This window comes from Muntiacus reevesi, chromosome 2, assembly GCF_963930625.1.
Source record: "Muntiacus reevesi chromosome 2, mMunRee1.1, whole genome shotgun sequence".
NCBI classification, from domain to species: Eukaryota; Metazoa; Chordata; class Mammalia; order Artiodactyla; family Cervidae; genus Muntiacus; species Muntiacus reevesi.
Genome location: NC_089250.1, coordinates 268,463,581 through 268,490,893, shown reverse-complemented (window position 1 = coordinate 268,490,893; position 27,313 = coordinate 268,463,581). Strand labels below are relative to the sequence as shown.

General features: G+C 51.1%; 1 protein-coding gene across 5 annotated transcripts in view; it reads right to left on the bottom strand.

The window, feature by feature from the left end:
* Positions 1-27,313, bottom strand: part of MYH14 (myosin heavy chain 14) — a 76,300-nt gene that overhangs the window by 35,429 nt on the left and 13,558 nt on the right. For all 5 annotated transcript variants that reach the window (XM_065926547.1, XM_065926546.1, XM_065926550.1 and 2 more), the window contains 11 exons: positions 25,778-25,870; positions 25,321-25,384; positions 21,941-22,039; positions 20,863-21,003; positions 11,299-11,394; positions 9,040-9,158; positions 7,680-7,832; positions 7,276-7,449; positions 6,728-6,901; positions 5,149-5,263; positions 1,147-1,334 (listed from right to left, as the gene is read on the bottom strand). In XM_065926547.1, coding sequence (XP_065782619.1) covers positions 1,147-1,334; positions 5,149-5,263; positions 6,728-6,901; positions 7,276-7,449; positions 7,680-7,832; positions 9,040-9,158; positions 11,299-11,394; positions 20,863-21,003; positions 21,941-22,039; positions 25,321-25,384; positions 25,778-25,870 — 1,416 coding nt within the window. The remainder of the gene's footprint in view (positions 1-1,146; positions 1,335-5,148; positions 5,264-6,727; positions 6,902-7,275; positions 7,450-7,679; positions 7,833-9,039; positions 9,159-11,298; positions 11,395-20,862; positions 21,004-21,940; positions 22,040-25,320; positions 25,385-25,777; positions 25,871-27,313) is intronic.

Sequence of the window (27,313 nt, the reverse complement as noted above, 5' to 3'; positions counted from 1 at the left end):
CCTTGCCCAGGCCCCCAGAGTAGTCAACACAATAACCAGTTTTTTTATGGAACCTCTAGATCAGCTGTTCTCAACCTCAGCTACACACTGGAATCCCCCTGGAGTGACACCTTGATACCACTGAGCACACCAAGCACCCACATCTTAGACTCTAAGCACCATTTTCCACTTAAAAGGACCAGGGCTCTATGGAGAAAGCGGCTGAGTCTGTGTATGCCATATTTCATCAAATATAAGGCACCCTCAATTATAAAACACACTGTTATTTTATATATCACCAAGAAAGAAAAACTCCTGTCAATTACACTCTGACAGGTCATTGATTGTTAAGCCACATTCCAATTTCAGAGGGGCTTCCCAGGTGGCACAGGGGTAAAGAATCCGTTTGCCAATGAAGGAAATGCAAGAGATGTGGGTCTGATCCCTGGGTTGCGAAGATCCCCTGGAGTAGGAACTGGCAACCCACCCCAGAATTCTTGCCTGGAGAATCCCATGGACAGAGAAGGTGGGCGGGCTATAGTCCATAGGGTCGCAAAGAGTTAAACAACTGAGCAACTAACACACACACAGTATTTACAGAGATCAGAGACGCACACAGAGCCACCTCCCCAATAACTGCAGCTCCTACCTTCTGAGGACAGTATGAGCCCCAAGCACCTAATTTTGTAGTTTCATCTTCTCTTATGTTGACCCTTCTCTACAGGGTCAGTTCTCTGATTTTCCCAACTAGAAAACTTATTGATAGCCTGGGAGGCCAGGCATGGTCTCCCTACACCTCTCCCTAGCTCCAGTGGCCTTTTTTCTATCCCTTGCACATTTCATACTCCCACCAACTACTAGGTTTTTGCACAAGCAGCTCTCTGCTTGAAATACCACTTATCCTTCCAAGCTCAGACCTCACCTCCTCCAGGGAGCCCTCCGTGATTTCACTGTATCCCTACCACCTGGCATTTAGTAGGTGCTCGATAAAATGTAGGCCCCATGAATGAATAAATTTTCCTAACAGGGCCATGAGCCTGGGAGGGAAAGCAACGTACTCAGATCACACAGACGAGCCTGGGACCAGACATAGCTGCAACCAAATTCAGTGACTGGGATTTTTCCTCCCTCCAGAGCCATCTTCCCTCCCCGGGCTGGGTCACTCACCCTCTTCTCGTGGTTAGGAATGATACAGCGGACGAAGCTGGGGTTGGTGTTGCTGAGTGTGGCCATGAGGCGGCTCAGGGACTCCTTGTAGAGCTGTCCCACTGTCCGGAACATGCCCCGGCGAGGGCGGCCACCAGGTGGGCCATCCCCAAGGCTGTTCACTTGCTCCAGCCCCACAATGCCCTCCACTGTGGGAGAAAGAATAAAGTCAGGGGTCAGTTTTAGGGGACTGAATTGGCCGAAGTCAAGGATCTCATTATTTATAAGACCTGATACTTTACATATGAACCATCTCTCATAGACTAACAAGGCAGGTATTATCAGCCCATTGCACTGACGAGCAAACTGAGGCTCAGAAAGCTGGAAAACTGTGCCCAAGGCCACACAGTTTAGGATCTGAAGACCCAGGATCTGAACCAAAGTGGTGTGAATCCTCTCAAACCCTGACCCTTCTTCTCCATTTTCCTTATCAACAAATCATGATGATGATAGCAAATGCTTCCTTAGCACTGAGTCTCTGCCAGGTTCTGCTCAAAGCACTTGACATACATCGGCTTGTTTACAAGCCTATAAGAGTCATCTCCATTTTACAGATGACGAGACTGAGGTACCGAGAAGGAAAAGGGTGATAACCACAGGTGCATTTTTAGGAACTCAAAACAGTGTCATGTTAAAAATGCAGTGAAATGTGGCTTTATTATCATACTTAAAATAAGGCCAAAAAATAAAAAAGAAATTTTAAAAAAGAAAAGAAAAAGCAAACATCACCAACTGCCTCCGCAGTCACCATTTTCCCAAAAAGGCCTGATTTCATGGTAACTTTGTCTTTTTAAAATAATATTTATTTATTTGGCTGGCCAAGTCTTACTTGTCACATATGGGATCTACTTTCCTGACCAGAGATCAAACCCAGGGCCCTTGTACTGGAAGCATGGCACCTTCGCCACTGGACCACCAGGAAAGTTCCATAACTTTGTTTTATTATTTAATGGTGTCACTTCAACTAGTGAGCAACAGCCACTCCTTTGTCACAAATTCAATGTATTAAATCACGTGCGGTTCCAGGACCTGCAGTTGGGGCAGAATCTGATGGCCTGCAATCCCCAATCATGAGGGTTATGGACTCAATAGATAATTCTCTCAGAAAGCAGAGCTTGGTGAACAGTGGGGGTTCAGATATGACATTTTTCCTCCCCAGGTCTAAGTCTCCCTGCCCCCACCGCCATGCCCCTAGTTATTATCAAAAGAACAGGTAAGAGGGGAGGCTCTGGGTTCAAATCCCAACTCAGCCCCTTACTGGCTGTGTAACCTCAGACAGGTGACTTAACCTCTCTGGGCTTCCACATCCTCATCTATAACAGGGTTAAGAGCACTAACACCTGATTGGGTGTTCGGAGAATTCCAGGTGTTAATAATAGTAAAAGGGCTCAGCACACAGTATATGCTGGATTAATGCCAGCTGACAGAGGGGTGGCCAAAAAATTCATTTAGATTTTTGTACAATATTACAAAAAACCCTGAATGAACTTAATACCATCATAATTGTTTGTATGTTTACATGCAGTTTAGTTCAAAGAAGGCCTTGTGCTGCTATGAAGAATCTGGAAACTGCTGAGGGAGCCGACAAGAAGGGGAAAAAGAAGAGGGGGAGATCTCTGGATGGAAAGGAAAGGGGATAGACATTCAAAACAGGTTCCCGGTCCGAAGGGCCCACCCTCCTCGTCCAGGAAATCTCACCCGTTGACGCACAGCAACACCCACCCCCTGATGGAGAAATGGCAGAGCCGTGCCTCCCTGAAGATCCTGGGGGCGACGGTGGGAAGGAGCCAAGGAAAGAGAACTGCTGCAAGCCCCCGTGTTCTGGGGGGTGAGGACAGATGGGGGGAGAGGCAGGGAGATGGGGTGGGAGATGCGAAGGGGAGCAGCATGAGAGGACAGAGAAGGTGGCAGGAAGGAAAAAGAAGAGAGGGTTATTAGTCAACAGCACACAGCAAAGCAGGAGGAGGGGAAACCTGACTTTGGCCATTAACTGTTTTTTTCCTTTTGGCCACACTGTGCGGCATATGGGATCTTAGTTCTCTGACCAGGAATTGAACCTGAGCCCCCTGCATTGGAAGGGCAGAGTCTTAACCACTGGACCATGAACTTTTAAGCCAGGGAGACTGTCCTGTTCACATTTATGTTGACTAGTGAGGGCACCAATGTTGGTTGAAAGGATAAATGTCCTCTGAGAATTTAATGCCCAGTGTTGGGGGGGGAAGAAAATCTCTCTCCCTAGAAGTTGGGTCTGTATCTGTTTTTATTAGGTATCCCCTTTTTGCCCTGGCTGCCAGGAAGCTCAGGACTAAGCCAAGGTTCCCACCCAGCTTGTTGCGTTTGCCTCTCTGAGGAGAGCGTGTCTCATTGGTCTCTCCCTCTGAGCTGCCGAGGATGCTCGGTACCCAATGCTGGGCTGTCAGGATGCCAGAAAGCAAAGCCGACCCTGGACTCAGGGCAGCTGTAGTAAAGACTGGTGCAGAAATGGCCCCAATTCCCCATCGCACTCTGGGACTGGCACCTCCTTGAATCTGGGCTGGTCTTATGACATGCTTTGTTTGGGAGAACTGTGGAGGAGACAATACTGTACTGGGTTTCAGACTAGGACCCTCAAGAGGCTTTACCACTTCTACTTTCTCTCCTGAAGCCTTTGAGAGCCAAGCATATATGGGGCAGAGCATGTGAGGGGCTAGGGGGAAAATCATGTGGCCATGAATAGGGCATGAATTTTAAGGAAGTTGAGAGGGGAGATTTTCAGTCTGAAGGAGAGGTTTCTCGGCAGAACCTGGTTCTGTTGCATGTGTGTGCATTGCTAAGTCTCTCAGTCGTGTCCGACTCTTTGCAACCCCATGGACTTTAGCCCACCAGGCTCCTCTGTCCATGGGATTCTCCAGGCAAGAATACTGGAGTGGGTTGCCATTTCCTCCTCCAGGTGATCTTCCCAACCCAGGTATCAAACCTGTGTCTTTTATGTCTCCTGCATTGGCAGGTGGGTTCTTTACCACTAGCACTACCTGGGAAGTCCTTCTGGTTCTGTTACTGAAACTCAAATACTGCTTTTCAAATCTTCTTGTAGAAACGGCATGAGATACTGTCTAAAATCAGCTGACTGTATCAAGATGCCCTATGCCATTTTGCTCTGAGTCTGTTTTGGAACAACTCTTCTTGATTATTTTGTTCTCTTGTCTAATTGCATGGGCTGACATTTCCACTACTATGCTTTTCACTTCAATAAAAGGTTAAGACAATTGACAGATTCTGGAAACCTGGAATCAGGGAAAACAGAGATGCTGGTTTTGCTAGTTTCATAAATCATCTCTCAAACTTCCTCCAAGGATCAGGGACAAGCATGGACATAGCTTTTCTATCTGCTTCCTAGGAGTGTCCATCTGAAAAGACTGATGGCCAAACTCACATGGGTCTTGTTGGAGCAGGAAACCAAAACTATGTCTTGGTTTTTGCTCCTTCCTTCTTCCCTGAATCCCTGAAGGGAAAGCAAAGTCTGAAAGTTGACTAACATGTAAAACATCACTCATCTGAGTTCTCTTGTTATTTATTCCTTTTCATTCAAATCTCTTGATCTTTTTTTGCTGGGTGCGGGGGGCAGCGACGGACATATGACATCTACAATTAACTTCATAGCTTCCTTTTGACTATTCACATGCTCATTTATTTTGCTGGTCTGATGGCATAAACTACTATCACCAAAAGAGTATTTCACAGCAGTGTTGTCAGGGAGCATCCTTGTCTCATTTCTGATTAAGCTGGGTGTTTTATCAGTGAGTGCGAAGCTGGTTTGAAATATCGATCCCTCAGTTACTAACTGGAAACACTATTGTGAGGCTGTCGGTCCTGGTACCAGTTCTGTATCTGAGCAGACAACTCAGATTCAGGACTCAGCCTCTGAAACAAAACTGAAGGGGTGCGCAGAGCTCCAGGGACAGGCTGGGGGAAGCGGGTCCTCACCGTCTTTCCAGATCTCCGCCGTCAGCCGGTCTGTGCTCTGGTGGAGCAGGGCTGCGACGTTGTCATTCAGGGGGTCCATGTTTTTCATCAGCCACTCGTTGGCCTTGTAGTCGACCTGAATGAGATCGGGCAGAGGAGGGTGGTGGAGGAGGTGGACTGAGGCTCTTCGGATTTCCCAAGGAGCCTCCCAGAAGCTCTGAAAACGCCCCCCCACCCCGCCCCGATTGGGGGTGGGAGGGGTGCGGGGACCGCGCCCACCGCTCACGAGCGCGCTGGCGCCACCTTGTGTCTCTCTCCCGAACTTCACCCACCCGCCGCCTGGCTCCCCTCCGTTTCTGCCTTTCGCTTGAGACAACTCTGCCTCCATGACCTCATCCACTATTATCACTTCTTATTTTCTCAGCCACACTCCTCCTCAAACGTGCAAGCTCCTTTCCACCTCAGGATTTTGACGCCTGCCGTTCCCGCCTCCTGTGACTCGCCCCCCGTGGATTTTCACAGGGCCAACTCCTTCCCCGGGAGAGTCACAATCTTGGACCACGAGGAGTCCCTGCTGTGCCCTCCTTCCCCCACCCTCCGGGGTGGCTCCCAGAGGCCAGGGTCTGAGTCTGAGTGAGTCCAGCACAGCCCTGGGCCTGCGGGAAACCTTAGAAAATGTGTGGGAAACAACAGTTCTGGGACAGGACACACGGGTCTCCTGCCGGCCAGCCCTGTGGTTTGTGGTTTCCGCCCCCCTCCACTCAACCGTACTCATCATTTGGAGCAGGGGTTGCCAGATAGCCCCGGTCCACAGGCCAAATTCAGCCTGCCACCTCCTTTTGTAAATAAAGTTTTATTGGAATACAGCCTTCATTTATGTGTGAACTTGTGACTGCTTTTGTGCTATGATGGCAGAACTGAGCAGTTGTGCCAGACTGTCTGTTCCACAAAGCTGAAACGAGTGACAGAAAATGTTTGCTGACCCTTTCGTTATTTATTCAGCTGCACCGGGTCTTAGTTGTGGCGTGTGGGATCTAGTTCCCTGACCAGGGAACAAACCCCGACCCCCTGAATTGCCACTGGACCACCAGGGAAGTCCCTGACCTTTGATTTAGAGCTTGATAAAGCATCACTCTCCTCTGTGAGACCTTCCCCGGCTTTCCTCCTCTGGACTTTTTGATACTCTCTGTAGCTGCCTCTGTTAAGGCACTCATCACCTTTTATCCCAATGGTCTTTATTAGTCTTCCTCCCAGAGAAGGAACTTTGTGAGGACAGAATCGTGTCTGACGTGGATCCCCAACTTTGCTCAGCACAGGGCTGTGCACACAAAAGGCATACGCTGGCCAAATGAGTGAATAAAGTACACCTAACTCTCTACCTGGTGAACTCCTATTCATCCCTCAAAACCTACCACAAATATCCCCACCTCGAGGAAGGTTTTGCTGACTTCATCAGATAGAGTCCTCGCTCCTGGCCCCTGGCCTGACTGGGACTTTTCCGGTGGACACCAGGTGGCCCCTGCCTTCCCCTTGCATCCTCCCTCCATCCTCACTCCCACCCGCATGCCTCAAGGCTGCCCCACCGCTCCCTGTTCCCTACCTTGCCTGCATAATGCAGGACACTGAAGTCGGCCTGATCCCGCAGGTGCCTTGGCCTCTGGAACTTGGGGTGGCCGCCCTGCTCCTGGGCCACCTTCTCCACAAAGGACTTGTCCGTGGCCTTTGGGAACCAGCACTCCTCATCCAGCAGAGCCAGGAGTCCGGGGGGGTTGGCCTGACCGTTGACAGAGCAGGGAGAAGCATTAAGTCCGATTCCCCAAAACTGGACACTTAGGTTGCTGCTTATTTTTAGCTCTTGTGCCACTTGGGACCTACTAGAAAACAGGAGGACCACCATCACAATTCTAGCTGTCAATCAGCCCTCGATTTGAGCCGGGCCGGTGGTAGGCACGTTCTGGGTTCCAATCATCTAGCGGTCACACAGATCTAGGCCGTTTTCCCCATTTAACTGATGGAGAAGCCCAAGGCTGGGAGAGAGGGAGGGGCTGGACCAAAGCGACACGAAAGGCAGAGGACACGGAAGGCAGAGGAGATGCGGGTGAACGGCCGGGAGACGGCGGGGTGTGGTGGGAGGAGCCGTGCGCTCACCGGCCGCTCGATGAGGTCGATGCAGGGCTGCAGGTCGAGGCCGAAGTCGAGGAAGGTCCAGGGGATGCCCTCGCGCTGGTACTCCTCTTGCTCCAGCACGAACATCGTGTGGTTGAATAGCTGCTGCAGCTTCTCATTGGTGTAATTGATACAGAGCTGCTCGAAGGAGTTCAGCTGCGGGGGGCGGGGACGCATGAGAGAGAGGGGCGAGACCCAGAGCGGGGGACAGAGACCCAGGGGGAAGGGGGCAGGAACCCGGAGGGGGGGACAGAGGCCAGAGAGAGGGGCACAGAGATCAGAGAGAGGGGGACAGAGACCAGGGAGAGGGAGACAGGGACCCAGAGAAGGGGAGCCAGGCCAGCATGGGAGCCCTCCCGTCTTCCCGCCAGACACATAGAGCAGACCTGGAAGATCTCAAAGCCCGCGATGTCCAGGATGCCCAGGAAGGAGGCGCCCTGCCGGGGGCTGCGGTCCAGGGCTCGGTTGAGACGCAGCACTAGCCAGCGGAAGAGACGCTCATAGGTGGCCTTGGCCAGCGCCTCCAGCGCAAAGTCAGCCTGCGGGGCGGGGCGCACCGTGAGGACCCCGCCTGCCCGTCAGCGCCCCGGTCCGTCCCCCGGGGGCTGGCGAGGAGACCCTGGTTGCAGAAGCCGCCCCCTTGTGGTTCATCAAGAGTGATGACGTTAACACTGGCAGACAGTTACTGAAGGCCTACTGTGTGCTGGGCCCTGTATGAGGTGCTTGGGGGCTGTTAGTTCATGAATCCTCCACCCAACGCTTGAACCAATTTCCACAGTAGAACAGGTAAGAGAGTGGGATCTGGGGCCTGACACCAAGGTTGGAATCCCAGCTCTGCCATTTAGAGGCTGTGTGACCTGAGGCCTGCGAATAAAGCTCTCTGTGCCTCAACTTCTCCAACCACTCTTTCATGAGCGTGGACCCTGGGTCAGAGTGACACTCAGTCTCCTAACTCTCACTGCACCTAGGACCTCGAGTGCCCAGCCTTTGTATTTGAGGGTCAGGCAGAGGCCTCTACCCCAGAATTGGATTCTGAAAATAGCTGGTCCATGTTCACTTCTCCCCACCCCCACTGCATCACCTGTGTGTGTTCTGCTATCATCACTTGCCTAGACTATGACAGTGGCCTCTTCCTGTCTCTCTGCTTCCACCAGTGCCCCCTAGAGCCAATTCTCCACATAATAGACAAGGGAATTTTTATAAAAGACAAACTGAATCAAGTTGGTCCCCAGCTTACATCCTCACTGGTCTACTAAAGCACTTTGAATAAAACACCTCCTTACTATAGCCCTTAAGACCTTGGATAATCTGTCCCCTTCCAACCTCTCTGGCTGCAGCTTCTATCACCCTCTCCCCAGCTCTCTAGCCTCACTGATCTCCTTAATGTTCCCAACTCACCAAGCTTGTTCCACCTTCAGGGCCTTTACACATGCTGTTCCCTTTGTCTTAAACCATCCAAGCCTCAATTCAAATGTCACCTCCTCCAAGAAGGCTTTCTTGACCACCCCAACCCCCTCCTGCATAGAAAGCATCCCCGTTTCTTCTATTATCTGATTCCTTACTACCCTGAGCTCCCTGAAGGCATGGCCCTTGTTTCCATGACTGTCTTTATGCTAGCACCTAGACCAGAGTCGGTAATTGAACAGATATTCAGCCAAAGTTTGCTGAGTGAGTGAGAAAGAACAGGCATAGGCTGCTTAAAAATCCAGGACCCTCCTTGCACACACTGCCCCCAGCCTCGCCCACCTGTTCCTTGGTCTGTGCTTTCTGCACGTAGTCCCGGCCAACTTTGATGCGGGGGGTGAGCAGGGCGCGGGAGAAATCCGTCACCCCCAGGCCCAGGAGGCGGCAGAGCTTCTGCGCAGCTGAGGGCAAGAGGCACAAGATGGGGTCAGCACTGGGAGGTGGGGACAGCAAGGAGTGGGGGAGAGGGTGCGACCCCCCAGCTGTTGGTGGGACCCCAGCCTTTCCCACTAGAGGCATTAGGGGTCCTAAAAGTGTGTGTTCTCTGGCCTAACAATTATCCTCCTGGGACCCCAAGTTGGCAAAAATAAACCCAGAGGTGAGTAAAGGCTGGACTAAGAGGATGCTCATCACAGTGTTATGATCGAGAAAACCAGGAAACAACCTGCACGCCCAATGTTGGGGATTGGTTAGTCAGGGTCCACCCATTTGAACAAGTGTTCTGCAGTCACTAAATATTATTATTATACATAATTATTTAATAAATAAGTAAATGATAATTATAAATTATTACATGGTACACTTAAGCCATGTACATTTCATGATATGTATGTTTCACTTCAAGTTCAAGAAAGAATTGTAAACGAATGTTGGACGCCAGTAAGTGGTACCCATGCTGAAGGGTCTTTATCAGTATCTGCAACTTTGAAATATGCCAGGAAAAAAAGACAAGTGAGCAGAGGATGGAAAGATAGTCAATGAGGCAAATGTGGTAAAATGTCAATAGTAGAATCTCGGTGGTGGATCCGAATATTTAGTATAAAATTCTTTGAACTTTTCTGTACGTTGGAAGGTGTCTTAATAAAATGTTGGGGGGACAGCTCTTGGCATAACAATTCATTGAGGTGGCCAAACCCAAAAGAAATCTTTAAAAATTCATTGATCTTCTTTATTTGTGTAGGAAAAATAATTGCCAAAATGTTAACGGCTCTTTTGGCAGAAGATGGAGGCAGGACTGTGCAGGCAGGTGTGTTTCTTCTTTCACCTCTGAATTAAAATGATCGTTAAGAAGTGTTTCGAAGCTACTATCACTTGCATCATGGGAAATTAGCTACTACAAATACTCAGCACCAGCAAAAAGGAAAAACACCTAGGAGGAGTTTTTCAACAGTGGTTATTTCTGAGAGGTGATGAAGATTTAAATCTGTCTCTCTCTGCAACTGCAATTTCTAATTCATCTGCAGTGATTTTCCCTTATACAAAAATATTTTAAAATGAAAAACAAAAGTAAATACCAAACCCAGCACAGAGTACTATGCTGCCAGTAACAGGATGGCCTAACAGGATTCTAAGCCCTCCGTGTGTACTTTTTTTAAAGATTTTTTTAAATGTGGGCCATTTTAAAAGTCTTTGTTGACCCCAGTTTGTAAACCAAATGAATGAATGAGTTCATACTGAACACCTGCTGGGTGTCTGAACCCACCAGATGTCACAGAAATAGCTCAGATCAATGACACTGTCAGAGATGATCCTCCTGGACTTCCCTAGTGGTCCAGTGGTTAGGACTCTGAGCTTCCACTGCAAGGGGTGCAGGTTTGATCCCTGGTTCAGAATGAAGATCCTGAATATTGCATGGCTCCATATTGATATTGATAAAGATCAGATCCCCCGACCACCAAAAAAAAAGAGAGAGAGGGATGCCCATTTCTTCATATGCCCTGTGTCATACAGCTTTTGAAAATGAGCTCATAGGGTTTCATGATCAGGACAGCAAGCTCTTCCCATCCTGAGGGGAAGGGGGTGTCAAGCACGATTCCATTTCTGTGATAATTATCTCCTCATTGATACAGACATAGAACAAAACCCAGAGAGAGCTGCCCTAAAATGTGAGCAGTAATTATGGGTAATTTCCCTGCCTTTATCCTTGGCTGTCTTGCCAGAGTTTCTTCCCCATCCAGATTGTATTATTTTATAATAAAGAAGCAGAGCCATTTTCATTTGGATAAAAAGAAAAAGGAACATCAACTATACTTCTGCTTTTGAAAGGCCAAAAAAAAAAGCAAAGCACAGAGGCGAGGAGGAGGCACGCCCAGGGCTCACTGGGCCCACCCTGAGAGGGGCTGAGATGATGGGGGACCCTGCCCACCCCCTCTCTGGTACACTGGTGTTGTTCACATTTTCAGCAGAGCTCACACTCTGTATAATCAAGTAAAGAGTGGAAGGTGTTTTCTCAGTAAAGATTCAGCCAAGGGCAGGAAATCAGGGCGGGCCCGGGGGGAGGCAGGTCTGCATGACGGTGGGCAGCAGGCCAGGGGACGGTACCTGTGTTGTCGGGCATGGAGGCTTGGTCGGTGTTCCGTTCTCTCTTCAGGACGATGTTGCCAAACTGGAGAACGGCCGAGACCATCCGCAGCATGGCTAAGGGGGCAGCAGAGAGCGAGGTCATGACGCATGGCCCAGGGTGTGAACTAGCCCCTTAGAAGCCTCGCTGAGACAACGAGGGCCTACTGCACAGCCCGGGGAACTAGACTCAGTCTCCTGTAAAACCTATCATGGAAAAGAATCTGAAAAAGGATATACTTACGTATAACTGGATCACTTGGCTGTACGTCTGAAACTAACACATAATACATCAGCTATACTTCAACACCTCAATTACAAAACTAAAATTTTAAAAAGAAATCTAGCTTAAAACCCTATGTCAAATTACACCATCACCTGACTCCAGGCACGTCTTAAAATACCTGAATGGATAAATGAGTTCTGTATTTTATAGACGTGCATCCATGCTAAGTCGCTTCAGTCGTGTCTGAATCTTTGCGACCCTATGGACCTTCTGTCCATGGCATTCTCCAGGCAAGAATGCTGGAGTGGGTTGCCATTCCCTTCTCCAGGAGATTTTATATACGAGGTTTGCTTTATTGCCATTTGGTGTCTGCTCATATCCGTTTTGGGCTTCCCCGGGGGCCCAGTGGTCAAGAATCCACCTGTAATGCAGGAACCACAGGAGACACAAGCTCGATCCCTAGGTCAGGAAGATCCTCTGGAGGAGGGCATGGCAACCCCCTCCAGTGTTCTTGCCTGGAGAACCCCCATGGACAGAGGAGCCTGGTGGGCTATGCACACATGTCCATTTTTTAAAGTGATGTGTATAAGATTTAAATATAAAAAACTATATATATATATATATATATATATGTCACTCTGGTGTACAGCAGAAATTAACACAACATTGTGAATCAACTATATTTCAATAAAAATTTTTAAAGGGACACCTTATCTGATGTATAGCATTGATTCACATTGAAGTCACAACCAACATTCACGATAACTGGAACCTGAAGGGAGCTTTTCTTACACACCTATTTTTTCTGTACCCAGCATCACAATCTTCTAGCTCCTAGGGACACCAGATGGCATTAAGCACTACACTTGGAGGAGCATCTCAAACAGTGAAATCGCCAAACAAAAAGCATCCCCAAAGTGAAAAACGTGGTACCCAGGAGGTTGCAGAAAGGATACTGGTTTGCAGTGTGAGCTAGAACAAGAAAGCGGAATGCAGCCCCTGGAACCTCGGTTGGGTGCTCCCTGGGCAGCTCAAAACTTGCACTCCTCTATGAATGACGCCAAGGACCACACAAACACCAGGACTGTTGGCTTGGGGGTTACAAATAACTGTCGTGTGTAGCTGATTTCTCCAACTCGGACGCTGTAAAAGATGGATTGTATTTGCACGTCTGTGCAGAGGAGCCTGGCCGGCTACGGTCCATGGGGTCACCCAAGAGTTGGACACGACTGAAGCGACTTAGCACGCAGGCACCAAAGGGGCCAGACATCTCGCCCTAAGTGGGCAATGCTGCCCCCTAGAGGACGTCCTGGGAACGTGCAGGGGTTGGTTGCCACAGGGATGGGCACCACTCCAGCAACATATTGGGGTGTTTCTGGAGATCACAGAGACTGCGCGGGTAGGCACCAGACGCAGCCCATCTGTATCACAAAGAGATGTCCACGTCCCGAGTGATTCCGAAACATCCCAGTGGACATTCGTGTCTATGAATAATGGTTTCAGATGCTCTGAGACTAATCCGAGCTGTTTTACATACACATGAAAATGTCTGGTGTTTGGTTTTAACAGAGGGTAGTCACTGTGGGATCCAAAGGAACGCGGGTCTTGCTTTTGTTCAGAACTTGATCTAGATTTGGTCAGGACTTCCCTAGTGGTCCAGTGGTTAAGACTCCTGCTTCCAATGCAAGGGGTCTGGGTTCAACCCCTGGTTGGGGAACTACGGTCCCACATGCTGCCCAGCAACTGCGCTCTTGCACCACGACTAGAGAGTCCGGCGGCACAATGAAAGATCCACATGACTCAAAGGTCCCAAGTGCTTTAGCTGAGACCTAATGCAGCCAAATAAATAATTTTTTTTAAGAAAAAGAAAGTGCACAAACTGTCTGTTTGTTCCAAATTCAAGAGCAGGCAGAATAATCTGTTCCAAATTCAAGAGGGCAAGAGGAGAAGGGGGCGACAGAGGATGAGATGATTGGATGGCATCACTGACTTAATGGACACGAGTTTGAGCAAACTCAGGGAGATGGTGAAGGACAGGGAAGCCTGGCGTGCTGCAGTCCATGGGGTCGCAAAGAGTCGGACATGGCTGAGCAACTGAACAACGACAACAAAATGACTCTATGCTGTTAGACGCCAGGTTACGGGGGTTTTTGGCAACTGGAAGGAGCTTGTGGGGACTTCGAGGTGCTGATCATACAGGGTGTCACTTGCAGAAATTTTCCCAAGCTGGGTGCTTCAAGCTCACTTTTCGGTGTCTGTGCTACATAAGCTTCTGCACAAAGTTTACTCAGGAAAAGGGCGTGGTGGGAGGTGGAGAGGGCGGGGAACTCTTCTGGGAGACCTGTGCCAAAAACACGTAACCCGAATCTAATCAAGAGAAAGTGCACCCACACTGAGAAAACAACCAGCCTGTAATCTCCCAAAGTGTCAAGGTCACAAAAGATAGAGAAAAATTCAGGACCCGTTCCAGACGGATAAAGAGTAAAGTGTGATGGCTAGATGCAACACGTGTGATCCTGGACTGGGGAAGCGTGTGTGTGTGTAACAAAAACTTTTTTTTTTTTTTTGCTATAAAAGACATTCCTGGGGAAATTGGCATAAGGTCTGTGAAAAAAGATTTTTTTTGCCATAAAAGACATTACCGGGACAGTTGGCATAAGGTCTGTGGATTAGATAAATAGTACCCATACTGCTAATGCTCATTTCCTAACGATGACACTGTACTGTGTCTGTGTCAGAGTAAGCAGTGACAGATTCAGGGGGTGGTGAGATGAATAATGCCCCCCCCCCCCCCAAATATCCACAGCCTGAATCCTACGAATGTTACCTCGAAGGGAGAAAGAAACTTAACTGATGTGATGAAATTGAGGATCTCAAGACAGGAGATGAATCTCGCATTATCCAGGTGGGCCCTAAATGTGATTGGAAGGGTCCTTATAAGACGGAGGCCGATGGGGCAGCCACATGAGCCGCGGTTAGAGTGATATACTTTGTTTCTGTTTTCTATTTTGGGGCTCAGCCAGACAGCTTGAGATATCTTAGTTCCTCCATCAGGGATGGAGCCTGGGTCCCTGAAGTGAAAGCACCAAGTCCTAACCACTAGACTGCCAGGGAATTCCCAAGAACACTGCATTTTGAAGATGGAAGAAGGGGCCACGAGCTAAACATGTGGGTGGCCTCTGGAAACTGAGAAAGACAAGAAAACAAATCTCCCTGAGCCTCCAGAAGGGACCAACTCTACTGACACCTTGGTTTTAACCAGTCAGATTGATTTTCGACTTCTGACCAGGGAGGGAAGTACTTCTGGCCAGGGAGTAAACGTGTTATTATAAGCCATGACATTTGTGATCATTTGTGTCAGCGGCCATCAGAAACTAACACGAAGAGTGAAGGGGTCCTGGGCAACACCCCTACTCTGAAACAACTCAGAACAAGTAATTAGAAAGACAGACGAGCATAAAGTAGATGTAGCAAGTGGTGATGCTTGAGAAGTCTGGGAGAAGGCATGCAACGATTCTGTGGACTCTCTACTACTCTTCTGTAAACCTGAAATTATTCAAAATAAAGAGGGTTAAAAAAAATCCCTGAGGGACTTCCCTGGTGGTCCAGTGGCTAAGACGGATTTCTAGTTGGGGACCTAGATTTCTAGCTGATTTCTAGTTGGGGACCTAGATTTCTAGCTGATTTCTAGTTGGGGACCTAGATTTCTAGTTGGGGACCTAGACCCCACAAGCCACAAGTAAGACCCGGTGTGGCCAAATAAATAAATATTCTTTAAAATCTCTGAAAACAGAAATGGAGAGGGTGGTGGTCACTGGCTTGACAGCTTCAAGAAGTCTTGCTCTGAACGACACACAAGAAACTGCTAACTGAGGTGGCCTCCTGGGAGCCCAGAACACTGGAATGATCACATACCTTTAATTTTTTTTTTAATTTCATACCCTTTCAAATGTGAGACCTAGTCTGGAAAACAAAATCACTGCTGAGAAAAGAGTTTGTTTCTGGAATTAGATAGTGAGACTGCAGTGATGATCACACAGCCTTGGGAATATATTATTAATACAAAGGCTGGGCTGTGTACTTGACAATGGTGAATTTTACTGGTATGTAAATGCTAGCCCTCAAAGGAAAAACAGAAAAGGCTTTGGTAGAGTTTGTGGGGCACGCTGGAGTGTGCAACAAATGTTTGTTTTTCCTTTCCACATCCACCGAGGTCGTAACTCCTTGTCTATTGGCTCCTTACTCATCTTCTAACTGCTTCTAAGCCCTCCATCAATGGGTTTGTGAATGAACTTCAGCTTGCCACTTTAGGGGGGAAGAATCCCTTCCACACTCATCGCTACTTTTGGGATTCAATCTAATCCCTTGTCAGGATCCTTAGTACACCCTGTCCCCAAACCTCCCACCGGCTCCAGCCCAGGGTCCCCTCCCTCCAACCAGCCAAGCCAACCACGTTCTCAACATGTGACACTCTCTTGCCCCCAGGCGTTTGCCCTGGGACTTCCCTCCTCCTACAGGTCTTCCAGCACTATACAGTCAATGGAATTCTCCAGGCCAGGATATTGGAGTGGGTTCCCTTCTCCAGGGGATCTTCCCAACCCAGGAATCGAACCCAGGTCTCTCGCATTGCGGGCAGATTCTTTACCAACTGAGCTATCAGGGAAGTCCGGTAGTACCATCTATACCTGCTTAATTCCTACTGATCAACAGGGCTCAGCCAAGCGCCGCCCCTCCTGAGACACCACGCCCCTGCCTCTCCAGCCCCCTGGCCGTCACAGTCACCTCACCATGCACCTTCCAGGGGTCACTCTTCCACTGGATCGACTTTAATCTATCTGTCATTTGATGCTCCCTGGGTCTCAGCGCTCCAGGGGGCAGGAGAGCGCTGTTTTGGCCACGGTTCCTCTCCCCCAGTGCCTGCAGAGATCCGGCCCGCAGACTCCATCAGGCGTCGAATGAGTAAAGAATGAATGAATACACGGCAAAGGGCTCTCTTGCTGTGTGACCTTGGGCAAGCCGGATGGCCTTCTGGACCTTGGGTTCCACCCCCTCCCCCTACAGCACAGTGGACGGGGCGGGGCTGGGGTCAGGGGGCTGGCGAGACGGGGACAGCCAAGAATCCCGGAAACACTGGGAGGTTTGGGGGGGGCGGCGGGAAGCAGAGAGACACCTCCCAAAAGATAAATAGATGAGGACATCTCCTGATAGACGGACAAGGAAGGCCACCATCAACTGAATGATCATTCACCCTTAACGTCAGCTCAGGCCCAACTCAGACTCGCGTTCCCCCGGTGGCCTTTAAATGGCCTTTCACGGTTGGCTTAGCAACCTGCGTGGGTGCGGAGCACCTGGTGAACCTGACGCCTGAGGGGTTGGCAGTCAGCACTGGCTGGTGACTTCAGCCCAGCCGACCGCAAGCAAGCCCCGGCCTGCAAGGGTGGGGGCGTGGGGCTGGCGATGCTCTGACGGCCTCACGTGAGCTCGAGGCCGCCTCTCTGCATGCCAGGCTCCCTGTGCAACCTCCCCGGTGGCATTGATGGTGCCAGTGTGGACGGGAAGTGAGGAGGGGATGGAGGGCCTCCCTCCACCGGCCTCCGGTGCTCTTTGCCCTGGACCTCCCGAGGGTGACCCAGAGGCACCCACCTGCCTCTCTGGGAAGGGATCATGGGCTGGCTTTGGAGTCAAACTGGGTTCTACCACCTCCTGGTCAACTGCAGTGACTAGGGCGGACACCCCACCTCCCTGGACCTCTGTCTCCTTTTTCGTTTTTGTCTTTTGGCCGAATTGTGAGGCTCGTGGGACCTTAGTTGCCAGATCAGAGATCGAACCCAGGGCCATCCCAAACCTATGAGTCCCAACCACTGGACAGCCAGGGTTAGGTGTGTCTGTCTCCTCTTTTGTCCAAAGGAGAGTCTAGAGAAAAAAGTAAATAAATAAAACCGTCTGACCCTACTCCTTGGAGGGGAGATACAAAAGCACACTGTTATGAGACCCCATCCACCTGCCACACCAGCAGAAGCAAAAGAGGGGACAACACTGGCTGCCGGCATCCACGTCCGGGAAGAGGTGCAGCAGACAGGACTTGGAAACGAGCGCCCCCTTATGGACGGCGGCGAGGTCGATTCAGCACGATTCTAAAAACAGCGCGTATTTCCTTGGGGGGAAGGAAAACGGCGGTGACGGGATGGAGATTAGAGCTGAAGACCAAGAAGCCATGAGCAGGTAATTGCTGGTGCCTGGGGATTCATGACCTTCAGGGGCTAGTGGTAGAAACGGGCAGGGGACCGCAAAGGGGCCCAAGTGTTCTTCTTGGGTCACTGAAAATGTCCTAAATTGATTTTGGTGATGGTTGCACAACTCTGTGAAGCTAAAAGCCACTGACTCATACACTTTAAATAGGTGAATGGTTTGGTATATGAATGATATCTCAAACAGTCGTTAAATGTCCATCAAAGCTGGATAAAACTTAAAAATGGCACTTCTCCTTGGACTCAGAATTTCGTTGCTAAGAACTGATGCTGCAGTTCTGTTCACCTGTGAGCACAAAGACCTACTTCTAAGGATGTTCTTGGGACTTCCCTGGTGGTCCAGTGGTTTAAGAATCCACCTGTCAATGCAGGGGACATGGGTTCGATCCCAGGTCCCGGAAGATACCCACATACCACAGGGTAACTAAGTCTGGGCGGCACAACTACTGAGTCCGAACCCTAGAGCCCCTGCTCTGCATCAAGAGGAACCACTGCAGTGAGAAGCCCACTCGCTGGAACTAGAGTAGCCGCCCCCAACCTTGCAGCAACTGGACTCACTAGACCCAAGTAGCAGTGACGACCCAGCACAGCCAAAAATAAAATTTTTAAATTATAACAAGAATATTTGGGGCCCCTTTTTGGGGGTAGGTATCATCCCAACAGCAATGGGATGCAGTCACCTTAACAGTGTGTCTGCAAGGGGCAGACACGTTCCAAGAGTCACAGTTCATCAATACAGTGAAAGAGTACTGCAGGAGACGTGGGTTCGATCCCTGAGTCAGGATGATCCCCTGGAGAGGGAAATGGCTACTCACTCCAGTATTCTTGCCTGGGAAACCCCACAGAGAGAGGAGACTGGCGCGTTACAGTCCACGGGCTCGAAAAGAGTCGGACACGACGGAGCACACACATGCCTGAACCTCAGTCCTGGAACTGGGGAATAATGTGTGTTTTTTCTTTCGTGCCTAAGATATTTCTGGCAGGAGATGCAGGAAGCTTAACAGTGGGAAAACTAGGGCTCAGGGGGGCTGGGGGGAGACTCGGTTTTCACACGATGACCTTTGATCATATTCAGATTATGTCATTACACGCAGTCGGTGCTGCAAAATTTTTGTCTCGGGTTTGCAAAAATCGGGGCTGCTGGCCGTGCCCACCACACCACAGGAGGGTTACTTGAGGCGACCTGTGTCCAGAGGCCAGGAGGGACCTGAGGGGCCCAGGCCCCCACCGTCACTTCCCTCCAGAAATTTGTCAGCTGCTCAGGAAGGAGAGCGGAGACACACAGGCGGGGCAGTTACGCAACCTGCGGTTGGGAAATCGAGCGAGGAGGCCTGGGACCCTGTGTCAATATGCCCGAGGAAGCCCGGCCTGTTTGCAGCCTGGGTGGACAGCCAAGCTGGCACTGGGTCTCCAGCCCTCCCCACTGGCCCTGGAGCCAACAATAGCTCCCAGGGCCTCCTGTAGCGCCGGAGACCAGAGGAGAATGAGACCCAGTCCAGCTCCCGCTCAGTCCTGGAAATCAGGGTCCTTCTCTACGGGACTGGTGAAAGGAATCACAGTTCATCCAAACAATGAAATGCCAGGCAGCCACAAAAAAGACTGAGATTTGCCCTCTACATACATGTCACGGGTTGAACCCTGTCCCTCTGCTCCCTCCCAAAATATATTAAAGTCCTAATATCTGGGACCTCACAGAACATGACCTGATTTGGGTATTGGGTCATTGCAGCTGCAATTATTTAAGTGAAGACAGGATTACAAGGGAGTGCAGTGACCCCTAATCCAAACTGATGGGTGTCCTATAAAAAGGGGAGATTGCAGACAGACGCGCAGGCAGGGAGGCGCGCCCCATGAAGCTGAAGGCAGAGATCAGGTGATGCTTCTACCAGCCAGGGGATGCCAAGATTGCCAGGAAACCACCAGAAGCCAGGGGAGAGGAAGAGAGCAGAATCTTCCAGGGCCAACCAACCCCGCCGACACTCTGATCTCAGACTTCCCGCCTCCAGAACTGGGAGATGATTGATTTCATGTGTTCAAGGCACTCATTTGGGCTTCCCAGACAGCGCTAGTGGCAAAGAACCCGCCTGCCAATGCAGGAGATGTAAGAGACCCAGGTTGGATTCCTGAGTCAGGAAGATCCCCTGGAGGAGGGCATAGCAATCTACTCCAGTATTCTTGCCTGGAGAATCGCATGGACAGAGAAGTCTGGAGGGCTACAGTCCATGGGGTCTCAAAGAGTGGGACACGACTGAGCGACTTAGCACATACGCAAGGCACTTGTTCACAGTACTCTGTGATGGCAGCCCTGGCACAGTACTGCAAACGAACTACTGTCAGAACATACTGTTTGGTGAGGAAGGTGGGGCAAAGCAGCAGAACATGGGCTGATGAGCTGAGTATTTCACCCCAGTGCTCCAGGGCAGAGTCAGGGCCAATCAGGGTCTTTCCTGTACCCTTGTTTCAGCCTCCTCTGGCCTCCAGTCCGTCCTCCGCACAACCCAGAGCTGCTCCTCTGCGGCTCCCAGCCCTCCCATGGCTCCCTAGTGCCCTCAGAACAAAGTCCTCTGCCCCAACTGCCTCTGTGGCTTCATCTCCCCACCCACCTGGGTCACTGACTAATTGAGGCCATTAGTGAATTAGACAAGAATCTTTCTCTTTTTCAGCCATACTGAGCAGCATGCAGGATCTTCGTTCCCTGACCTCGGCTCGAACCTGTGCCCCTGCGGTGGAAGCCTGGAGTCTTAACCACTGGACCACCAGGGAAGTCCCTTGAGAAGTTTCAATGCCTCAAACACACCATGCCTTTCCTGCCTCAGGGCCTTTGCACACACTGTCCCCACCCCCCCACCTAGTACGTTCTTCCCTGATAGCACCAACATACACATCTGAGCTCTCCAGACCTTCGTGCAAACATCACCATCTCACCACATCCTTCCTGATCCCCTATTTAAAGCTCCCTCTCTCCTCTGTTCCCTGTTTCAGTTTTCAAACCGAGCCATGAACGGCCAGGTGCCCCTCTAGCCCGTGCAGTCCACCCCCACCCTTTACCAGGCAGGGTCTGGGCTCACTCACAGGTGATCTCCTCATGGGTGAATCCCAGGACCCGCAAGGACTCCAGCGTCTCCTGGAAGAGCTCTCGCTCCTGGCCCGGAGAGGAAGACGGCCCATTGGTCAGGAAGCGGTAGTGAGAGAAGGGCTCCAGGAGCAGGTCGGCTGTAGGGGTAACGGCAGGGGCCAAGGTCAAGTATGAGCCACAGCGTCAGACTCATGTCCTAGCTTCCTAAATGGCCACCCGAGGACGAGCATCACTGCCCCACTAGGAACCTCGGTCTCTTCCTGTCAAATGAGTCAGGATTCTTTCTTCACGGGTATGGTGGGAAGGGCCGGCCATGAAGTGGGTACTTAGCACATCTCAGACCTTTCCTCTTCCCTCTTTTCATAGTGATTCTCAAGACACAGAACTGCCCAGAGCAGGTGAGAGGCACCCACCGGCAGAAGCAACAGGGCTGCGGGTGCCCGAGTTAGCAGAAGCCACGGGACAGCAGGGCTCGGGCGGCAGAGTGCGTGTGGGTTTGGAAGCCACGGGGAGCAGAAGGCTGGGTGTGGAGGGATCAGGAGGCGGCCCAAGCTACAAGGTGGAAGGAGCCAGAACGCGAGGGAGCTGCAGGGCAGCGGGGCCGCCAAAGAAGAGAGAGCCTCAGGGGGGTGGGCATTTCCCCAGTCAGAGGGCTGGAGGGGCGCAGAGCAGGAGGCAGATGGGGTCTCAGGCAGGAGCCGGGAGGCAGGAGCTCAAAAGCCACGCAAACCACGATCATCATCGGGAACCACGCGGCGGCAAAGCTGGATTCGTCACAGCACGCAGCTGGAGGAAGCAGAGCCCCGTGGAGGTTCAGGAGAGGGTGGGCAGGAGTCGTGTCGCCGCGGAGCTGGAGTGAGCAAGACCCAGGAGATAGCAGGAGCCAAAGGACAGCAGAGTCTAGGGGTGGCGAAGTCGAGAGGCAGCGGGATCCGGGAGGCGAGAGAAGCCGCCACCCAGCAGGAGCCTGACATAGAGCAGGTGCTTGACAAAGGTTAGCGCCCCCCACGTCCTCCTCCCCAGGGGGCCCGCATGCAACTCGCACCCAGCCCCCCGGAGCCGAAGGACACTGACCCTTGAGCTGCTCCCCGGCGCCTCCCAGCAGCTGGTAGAAGATGTGGAAGCTACACTCGTCCTTAGCCTGGCGGATGGCCCGTGACTTCTCCAGCAGGTCTGGGCGGGCCGAGTCAAGGTGCTGCAGAGGAGGGGACCCCCTTGGGAGGGTAGCCCCCCCCACACTCTCTCATGGAACGATAGAGGCGCTCAAAGACCTGGTGGGCAACCTCATTGGACCAGTAACTGTGGACATGTGTCACTTTAGCCTCGGGCACAGTTTCTTCACCTGTGCAAGGGGCCTGATGCTAACACCCATCCATGAGTCCCTGAGGTGCTGTGGGGGTAAATGAATCACCATGTAGCCAACCCCTGACCAGGTACCTGGTCTGTCATTTACCATGGATAAGAATGCTTCCTATCAGGACTTCCCTGGCGGCCCAATGGTTAAGACTCTGCACTTCCAGTGCAAAGGACACAGGTTTGATCCCTGGCCAGGGAACTAAGATCCCACATGCCATGTGGCGTAGCCAAAAAAAAAACCTCCTGTCATCATGACCCTCCCAGCCTCAGTTTCCCCGTACTGGGGCTTTCAGCTTCTCCCTTCTGGGAAAGCCAGATGGCTGGTTTACACACTAAAAATTGCAAGATGCCTTAAAGGAAAATAAAACAATTGATATTTGGTGTAGCCATCGGTGTCCTATGCTCATGGACCACCAAGCACATGATGCTTCCCAGGTGGCCCAGTGGTAAAGAATCTGCCTGCCAATGCAGGAGACATAGGAGATACGGGTTCAGTTCCTGGGTCAGGAAGATCCCCTGGAGAACGAAGCGGCAACTCAGTATTCTTGCCTGGGAAATCCCATGGACAGAGGAGCCTGGCGGGCTGCAGTCCATGGGGTGGCAAAGAGTTGGACATGGCAGTCCAGTGATTAAGACTTGGCCTTCCAAGGCAGGGGGTGAAGATTCAATCCCTGATCTGGGGACCAAGACCCCACATTTGCAGCCAAAAAATAAAACGGAAGCAGTGTTGTAACTAATTAAACAAGGATGTTAAAAAAAAAAAAGTCCACATCAAAAAAAAAAAAAAAAAAAGCCTTAAAAAATAATAGCATCTGCTTCACAGGGTTACAGATACGAGGCATTGAGTTAACAGACGGAGAGTTCTCAGGGTGGTCCCAGGCACAAGGTCAACCCTCCAGAAATGTTGGTCATGAGGAATACTGGTGTAAAAGGGATCAGTCCATCTTTTGGGGGCGTCACCAGCCTAGAGAGCATCAGTCCACAGTCTGGTCACTGGCCCTGAGGCAGAGACAGCCAGGCAGGAGAACCGTGCCCAGTGGGAGCAGCTTCAACAGGATGGGGAGTGTGGACAGGAGAAAGTTAGCATTCAGAAGCTGACAGGGAAGACACAGGTGAACAGAGGAGGCTGCTGGAGCCCTGGGGTTCATGGAGGATCAGGGTGAGGATGGAGGAGGGGGCGGGGCAGAGAAAGCCCTGAGTTTTAAAAAGCTATGTGAGCAGGAAGCGCCATGAAGTGGGGTGATGGGCCACAGGAACTGTGGGGATCAGAAGCTGGTGGCTGCAGGGGTCACGAGACCTTGACCCCAAGGAAGTGGTTACCAGGCAGCAATAGAGTCTATGGGGCCAGGGGCTTGACAGCGAGGTCCCTGCTTCCTTACGCCCTAAGCCTCTAGAGTGGTAATGAATCTGCCTGCCGACGCAGGAGATGCAAGAGACTCAGGTTTGATCCCTGGGTTGGGAAGATCCCCTGGAGAAGGAAATGGCAAGCCACTCCAGTATTCTTGCCTGGGAAATGCCATGGACAGACAAGCCTGGTGGACTACAGTCCATGGGGTCGCAAAGAGTCAGACACGACTGAGCAGACACACACACGCCCTCTTAGGAAAAACTCTTTGCCAACACACTGCTTCCCAATCTCTCCCTGGATGACAAAGAGAGGGGGCAGGTATGGGACAGTGAACTGACACCCCAGGGATGGAAATATGATTTGTTATTAATATTGTCCACATTGCAATTCATAATTATTAACCAACAATATTAACATATTAACATTATAAGGACAGTGCTAACTTAATCATTCATTTCTAATAAGGATACCTCATTCTTTTTTTTTTTTTTTCTTTTGGGCCCTCCTTGCAGCGGCTTGTGGGATTTTAATTCCCAGACCAGGGATTGAACCCAAGCCCTTGGCAGTGAAAGCACCAAGTCCTAACCACTGGACCACCCACCAGGGAAGTCTCAGATAGTTCAGTCTTCCTTTTTTAAAAATAAACTTTAAACTGTATATCTATTTATTGGCTGCACTGGGTCTTACTTGCAGCATGCAGGATCTAGTTCCACTGACCAGGGATCGAACCCGGGGCCCCTGCACTGGGAACATGGGAGTCCTAACCCCTGGACCATCAGGAAGGTCCCCAGGTAACTCATTCTTGAGTGCTTATGTGGCAGGAGCCATGTTAAGAATGTACCTCACACTGTCCTTCAGACCCTTCAAGGGTAGGTTCTATGATTTGCCCCCTTCTACCGATGGGGAAACTGAGGCCCAAAGAGGGCTTAAGGGGCCCCCGCCTCAAAGCTACAGAGCTGGGATTCGAACCCCGGGCCAGTGTGATGTCTTCGCTTGTTCTCTTAAGCTTTGCACTCCTGGACCTTCTGGGTTCTATCTTGTAAATTTCTAGGAAGCGGTCCTGGCATGGGTGAAGAAAGTAGGACACAGCTTGGCAGGAGTCAGCAGGCTTGCAAGGCCCGTCTTTGGCTGGTGTCTGGGAATCTGAACTTCAGGAGGCTGATAGCAGGGGCTCCCTGCACATAAACTGTTTGTGTAAACCAACATGCTTTCTACTGAACATCTGTTTGCCTTCCCAGATTCTGAAATTTGGGTTCGCGCTGGGCAGGCAGTGCCTACGTGACCAGCCCTCAATAAAAACCCCGGGCGCCGAGTCTCTGATGAGCGTAGCTGGTAGATAGCCTTTCACGTGTGTTGGAACGCCTGGGGATTAAGCATGTCCCACGTGACTCCACGGGGCCAGGGCCCTGGAAGCCAGTGCCGGCCCCCACACGCCTTCCGCTTTGGCTGCATCGTTTCTCTGTGCTCCCCTGAGGCAAGCCTGGGAGGGCATTCTCTTAAAAGCTACGGGCGGCCCCCGCCGTCCTGCCTCAACGTGGAGATGCTGCGCCTGCCCCTTCCTGAGGTTCTAGCGTCCCTCCCCTTCTGCAGAGCGGGAAACGGAGGCACAGGGTCGGTAGCAGGCACCCAGGGTTCCGGGCAAGCGGGGACCCCAGTTTCCCATACGCGGTGAGACCCCGAGGGCCGCCCTCTATGGCCGCCGCCACTCTTCCCCGCCCCCGGGCGCCCCCTCGGGGCCGTGAGAGGATACAGGTCTCGATGTTGGCGCCCACGATGTACCCGGCAACGTCGAAGTTGATGCGGATGAATTTGCCCTGCGAGGGAGGCGGGTGGAGGGGCTTAGCCGAGGGTCCCGCGGGCCTGGGGAGCACCCCCAACCCACACTCACCCCTCCCAGAGTCAGCCTGTCTCTTGACTATCTCCCTCCATCTGAACCCCATCCCGATCATGAGGTTCCAACGGGGGCCGGGGTGGGGTGGGGGGCGCCTCCCGGGGAGAACTAAAGGTCCACGCGCCTCTGACTCCTTTCCCTAGGACCCAGGTCCCCAGTTGCCCTTCACCCTTCAGGCCCAGGAGCCGTGGACCCCAGGTCCCTCCTCCCTCACGGACCCACACGTCCTGTCTGTCTCCCCCCGGCTCCACCTTCCTCTGCTCCCAGCTCCCGTTTCACTAACTGGAGCCCAGCCCCTCCCTGCCCCAGCACTCACGAAGCGGGAGGAGTTGTCATTCTTCACCGTCTTGGCGTTGCCAAAGGCCTCCAGGACCGGGTTAGCCTGAAGAAGCTGCCGCTCCAGCTCACCCTGCAGGGGTGGGGGGATGGCCGTCAGTGGCCGGAGTCGGGGGCGGGGAGAGGGGGGAGGTGCGCACTGGCCCCGCTTGGGTGGGGGGTCTGGCCGAGTGTCTGTGTGGGGGGGACCTTTGTGTGTCTGTCTGCGCATGTGCCAGCTTTCCCGGATCTGGGCTTGCCATTCAGTCTGTTGTGAAGGGAATGAGGAAACTTCTCTAAGATCCATTGTCCGGCGGAAACAAAACAACAAAAAGCAAGTCGCAGGACAACACCTACAATGTGATCCTATTAATAACAACAACAAACAAAAAAAAGAACCGAGAAAACACCACCACAGAACAAGACTCCCATATCTATAGGTATAGATACATGTTTGTAGACATTTAGAGAAAGGTCTGCAAGGATACACACCAAACTGTTAACAGAGTAAGCCACTCCAAGGAAAGAGGACTGAGAGAAGGAAAGAGGAATTTCGTTTTGTCTGGTTTGTTTGTTGTTGTTACAGTGAATGCATACTCATGTATCACTTGTGGAACTAAAGAAAAATCTATACCATCTATGTAGCATTCTTCAAACTGTCTGACACATAGTACACATTCAAGAAATGGTCGTGTCCTCCCCCAATCAGGCTAACCCTTGAGTGGGGATATTTTTTTTTTCAAGACAGCAATTTTTAAAACTTGAAGTATAGTTCATTTGCAATACTGAGTTAGTTTCAAATGTACAGCAATGTGATTTGGATATATATATATACTTTTTTCTGATTCATTTCCCTTAAAACTTACAAAATATTGACTATCTTTTTCTATGAAAGTACTAGTTGTACAGCTGTGTCCAACTCTTTGCGACCCCGTGGACTGTCAAGGCTGTCAAGGCTCCTCTGTCCATGGAATTCTCCAGACAAGAATACTGGAGTGGGTTGCCATTTCCTCAGGGGATCATCCCAACCCAGGGATTGAACCCGTATCTCCCACATTGCAGGCAGATTCTTTACTGTCTGAGACAAGAGGGAAGTCCAATTGTTCCCTGTGCTGTATAGTAAATCCCTGTTGTTTATTTTATATATAGTAGTAAGCATCTGTTAATACCTACTGCCAATTTATCCCTCCGCAGGCCCCCCTGCCTAGAGATTTTATTCTGAGCTTCCCTACAGCCACTTCGGTGACAGAGCCAGGAACACAGTAGGTGCTCAATACACAACAATCCTCTTCCCCTCTTTCCTAGCCAGCTTCTCAAAGATCCCGACTATTTCTTTAGATGCCCTCTGAGCCCTCAGACACTAGCCTGAGCTGGGTGTACACAGTAGGCCTACCTACGATGACTGGCAGTGTGGGTCCCTGGGCTGTGTGACTGCGTGGTGTCTGTGGGCTCTGTCTACATACATTTAGCAGATCAACAATAAGTGGTAGTTATAGGCTCTGGGTTGTTTCCCATTGGGATCTGCGGCCGCTCTGCA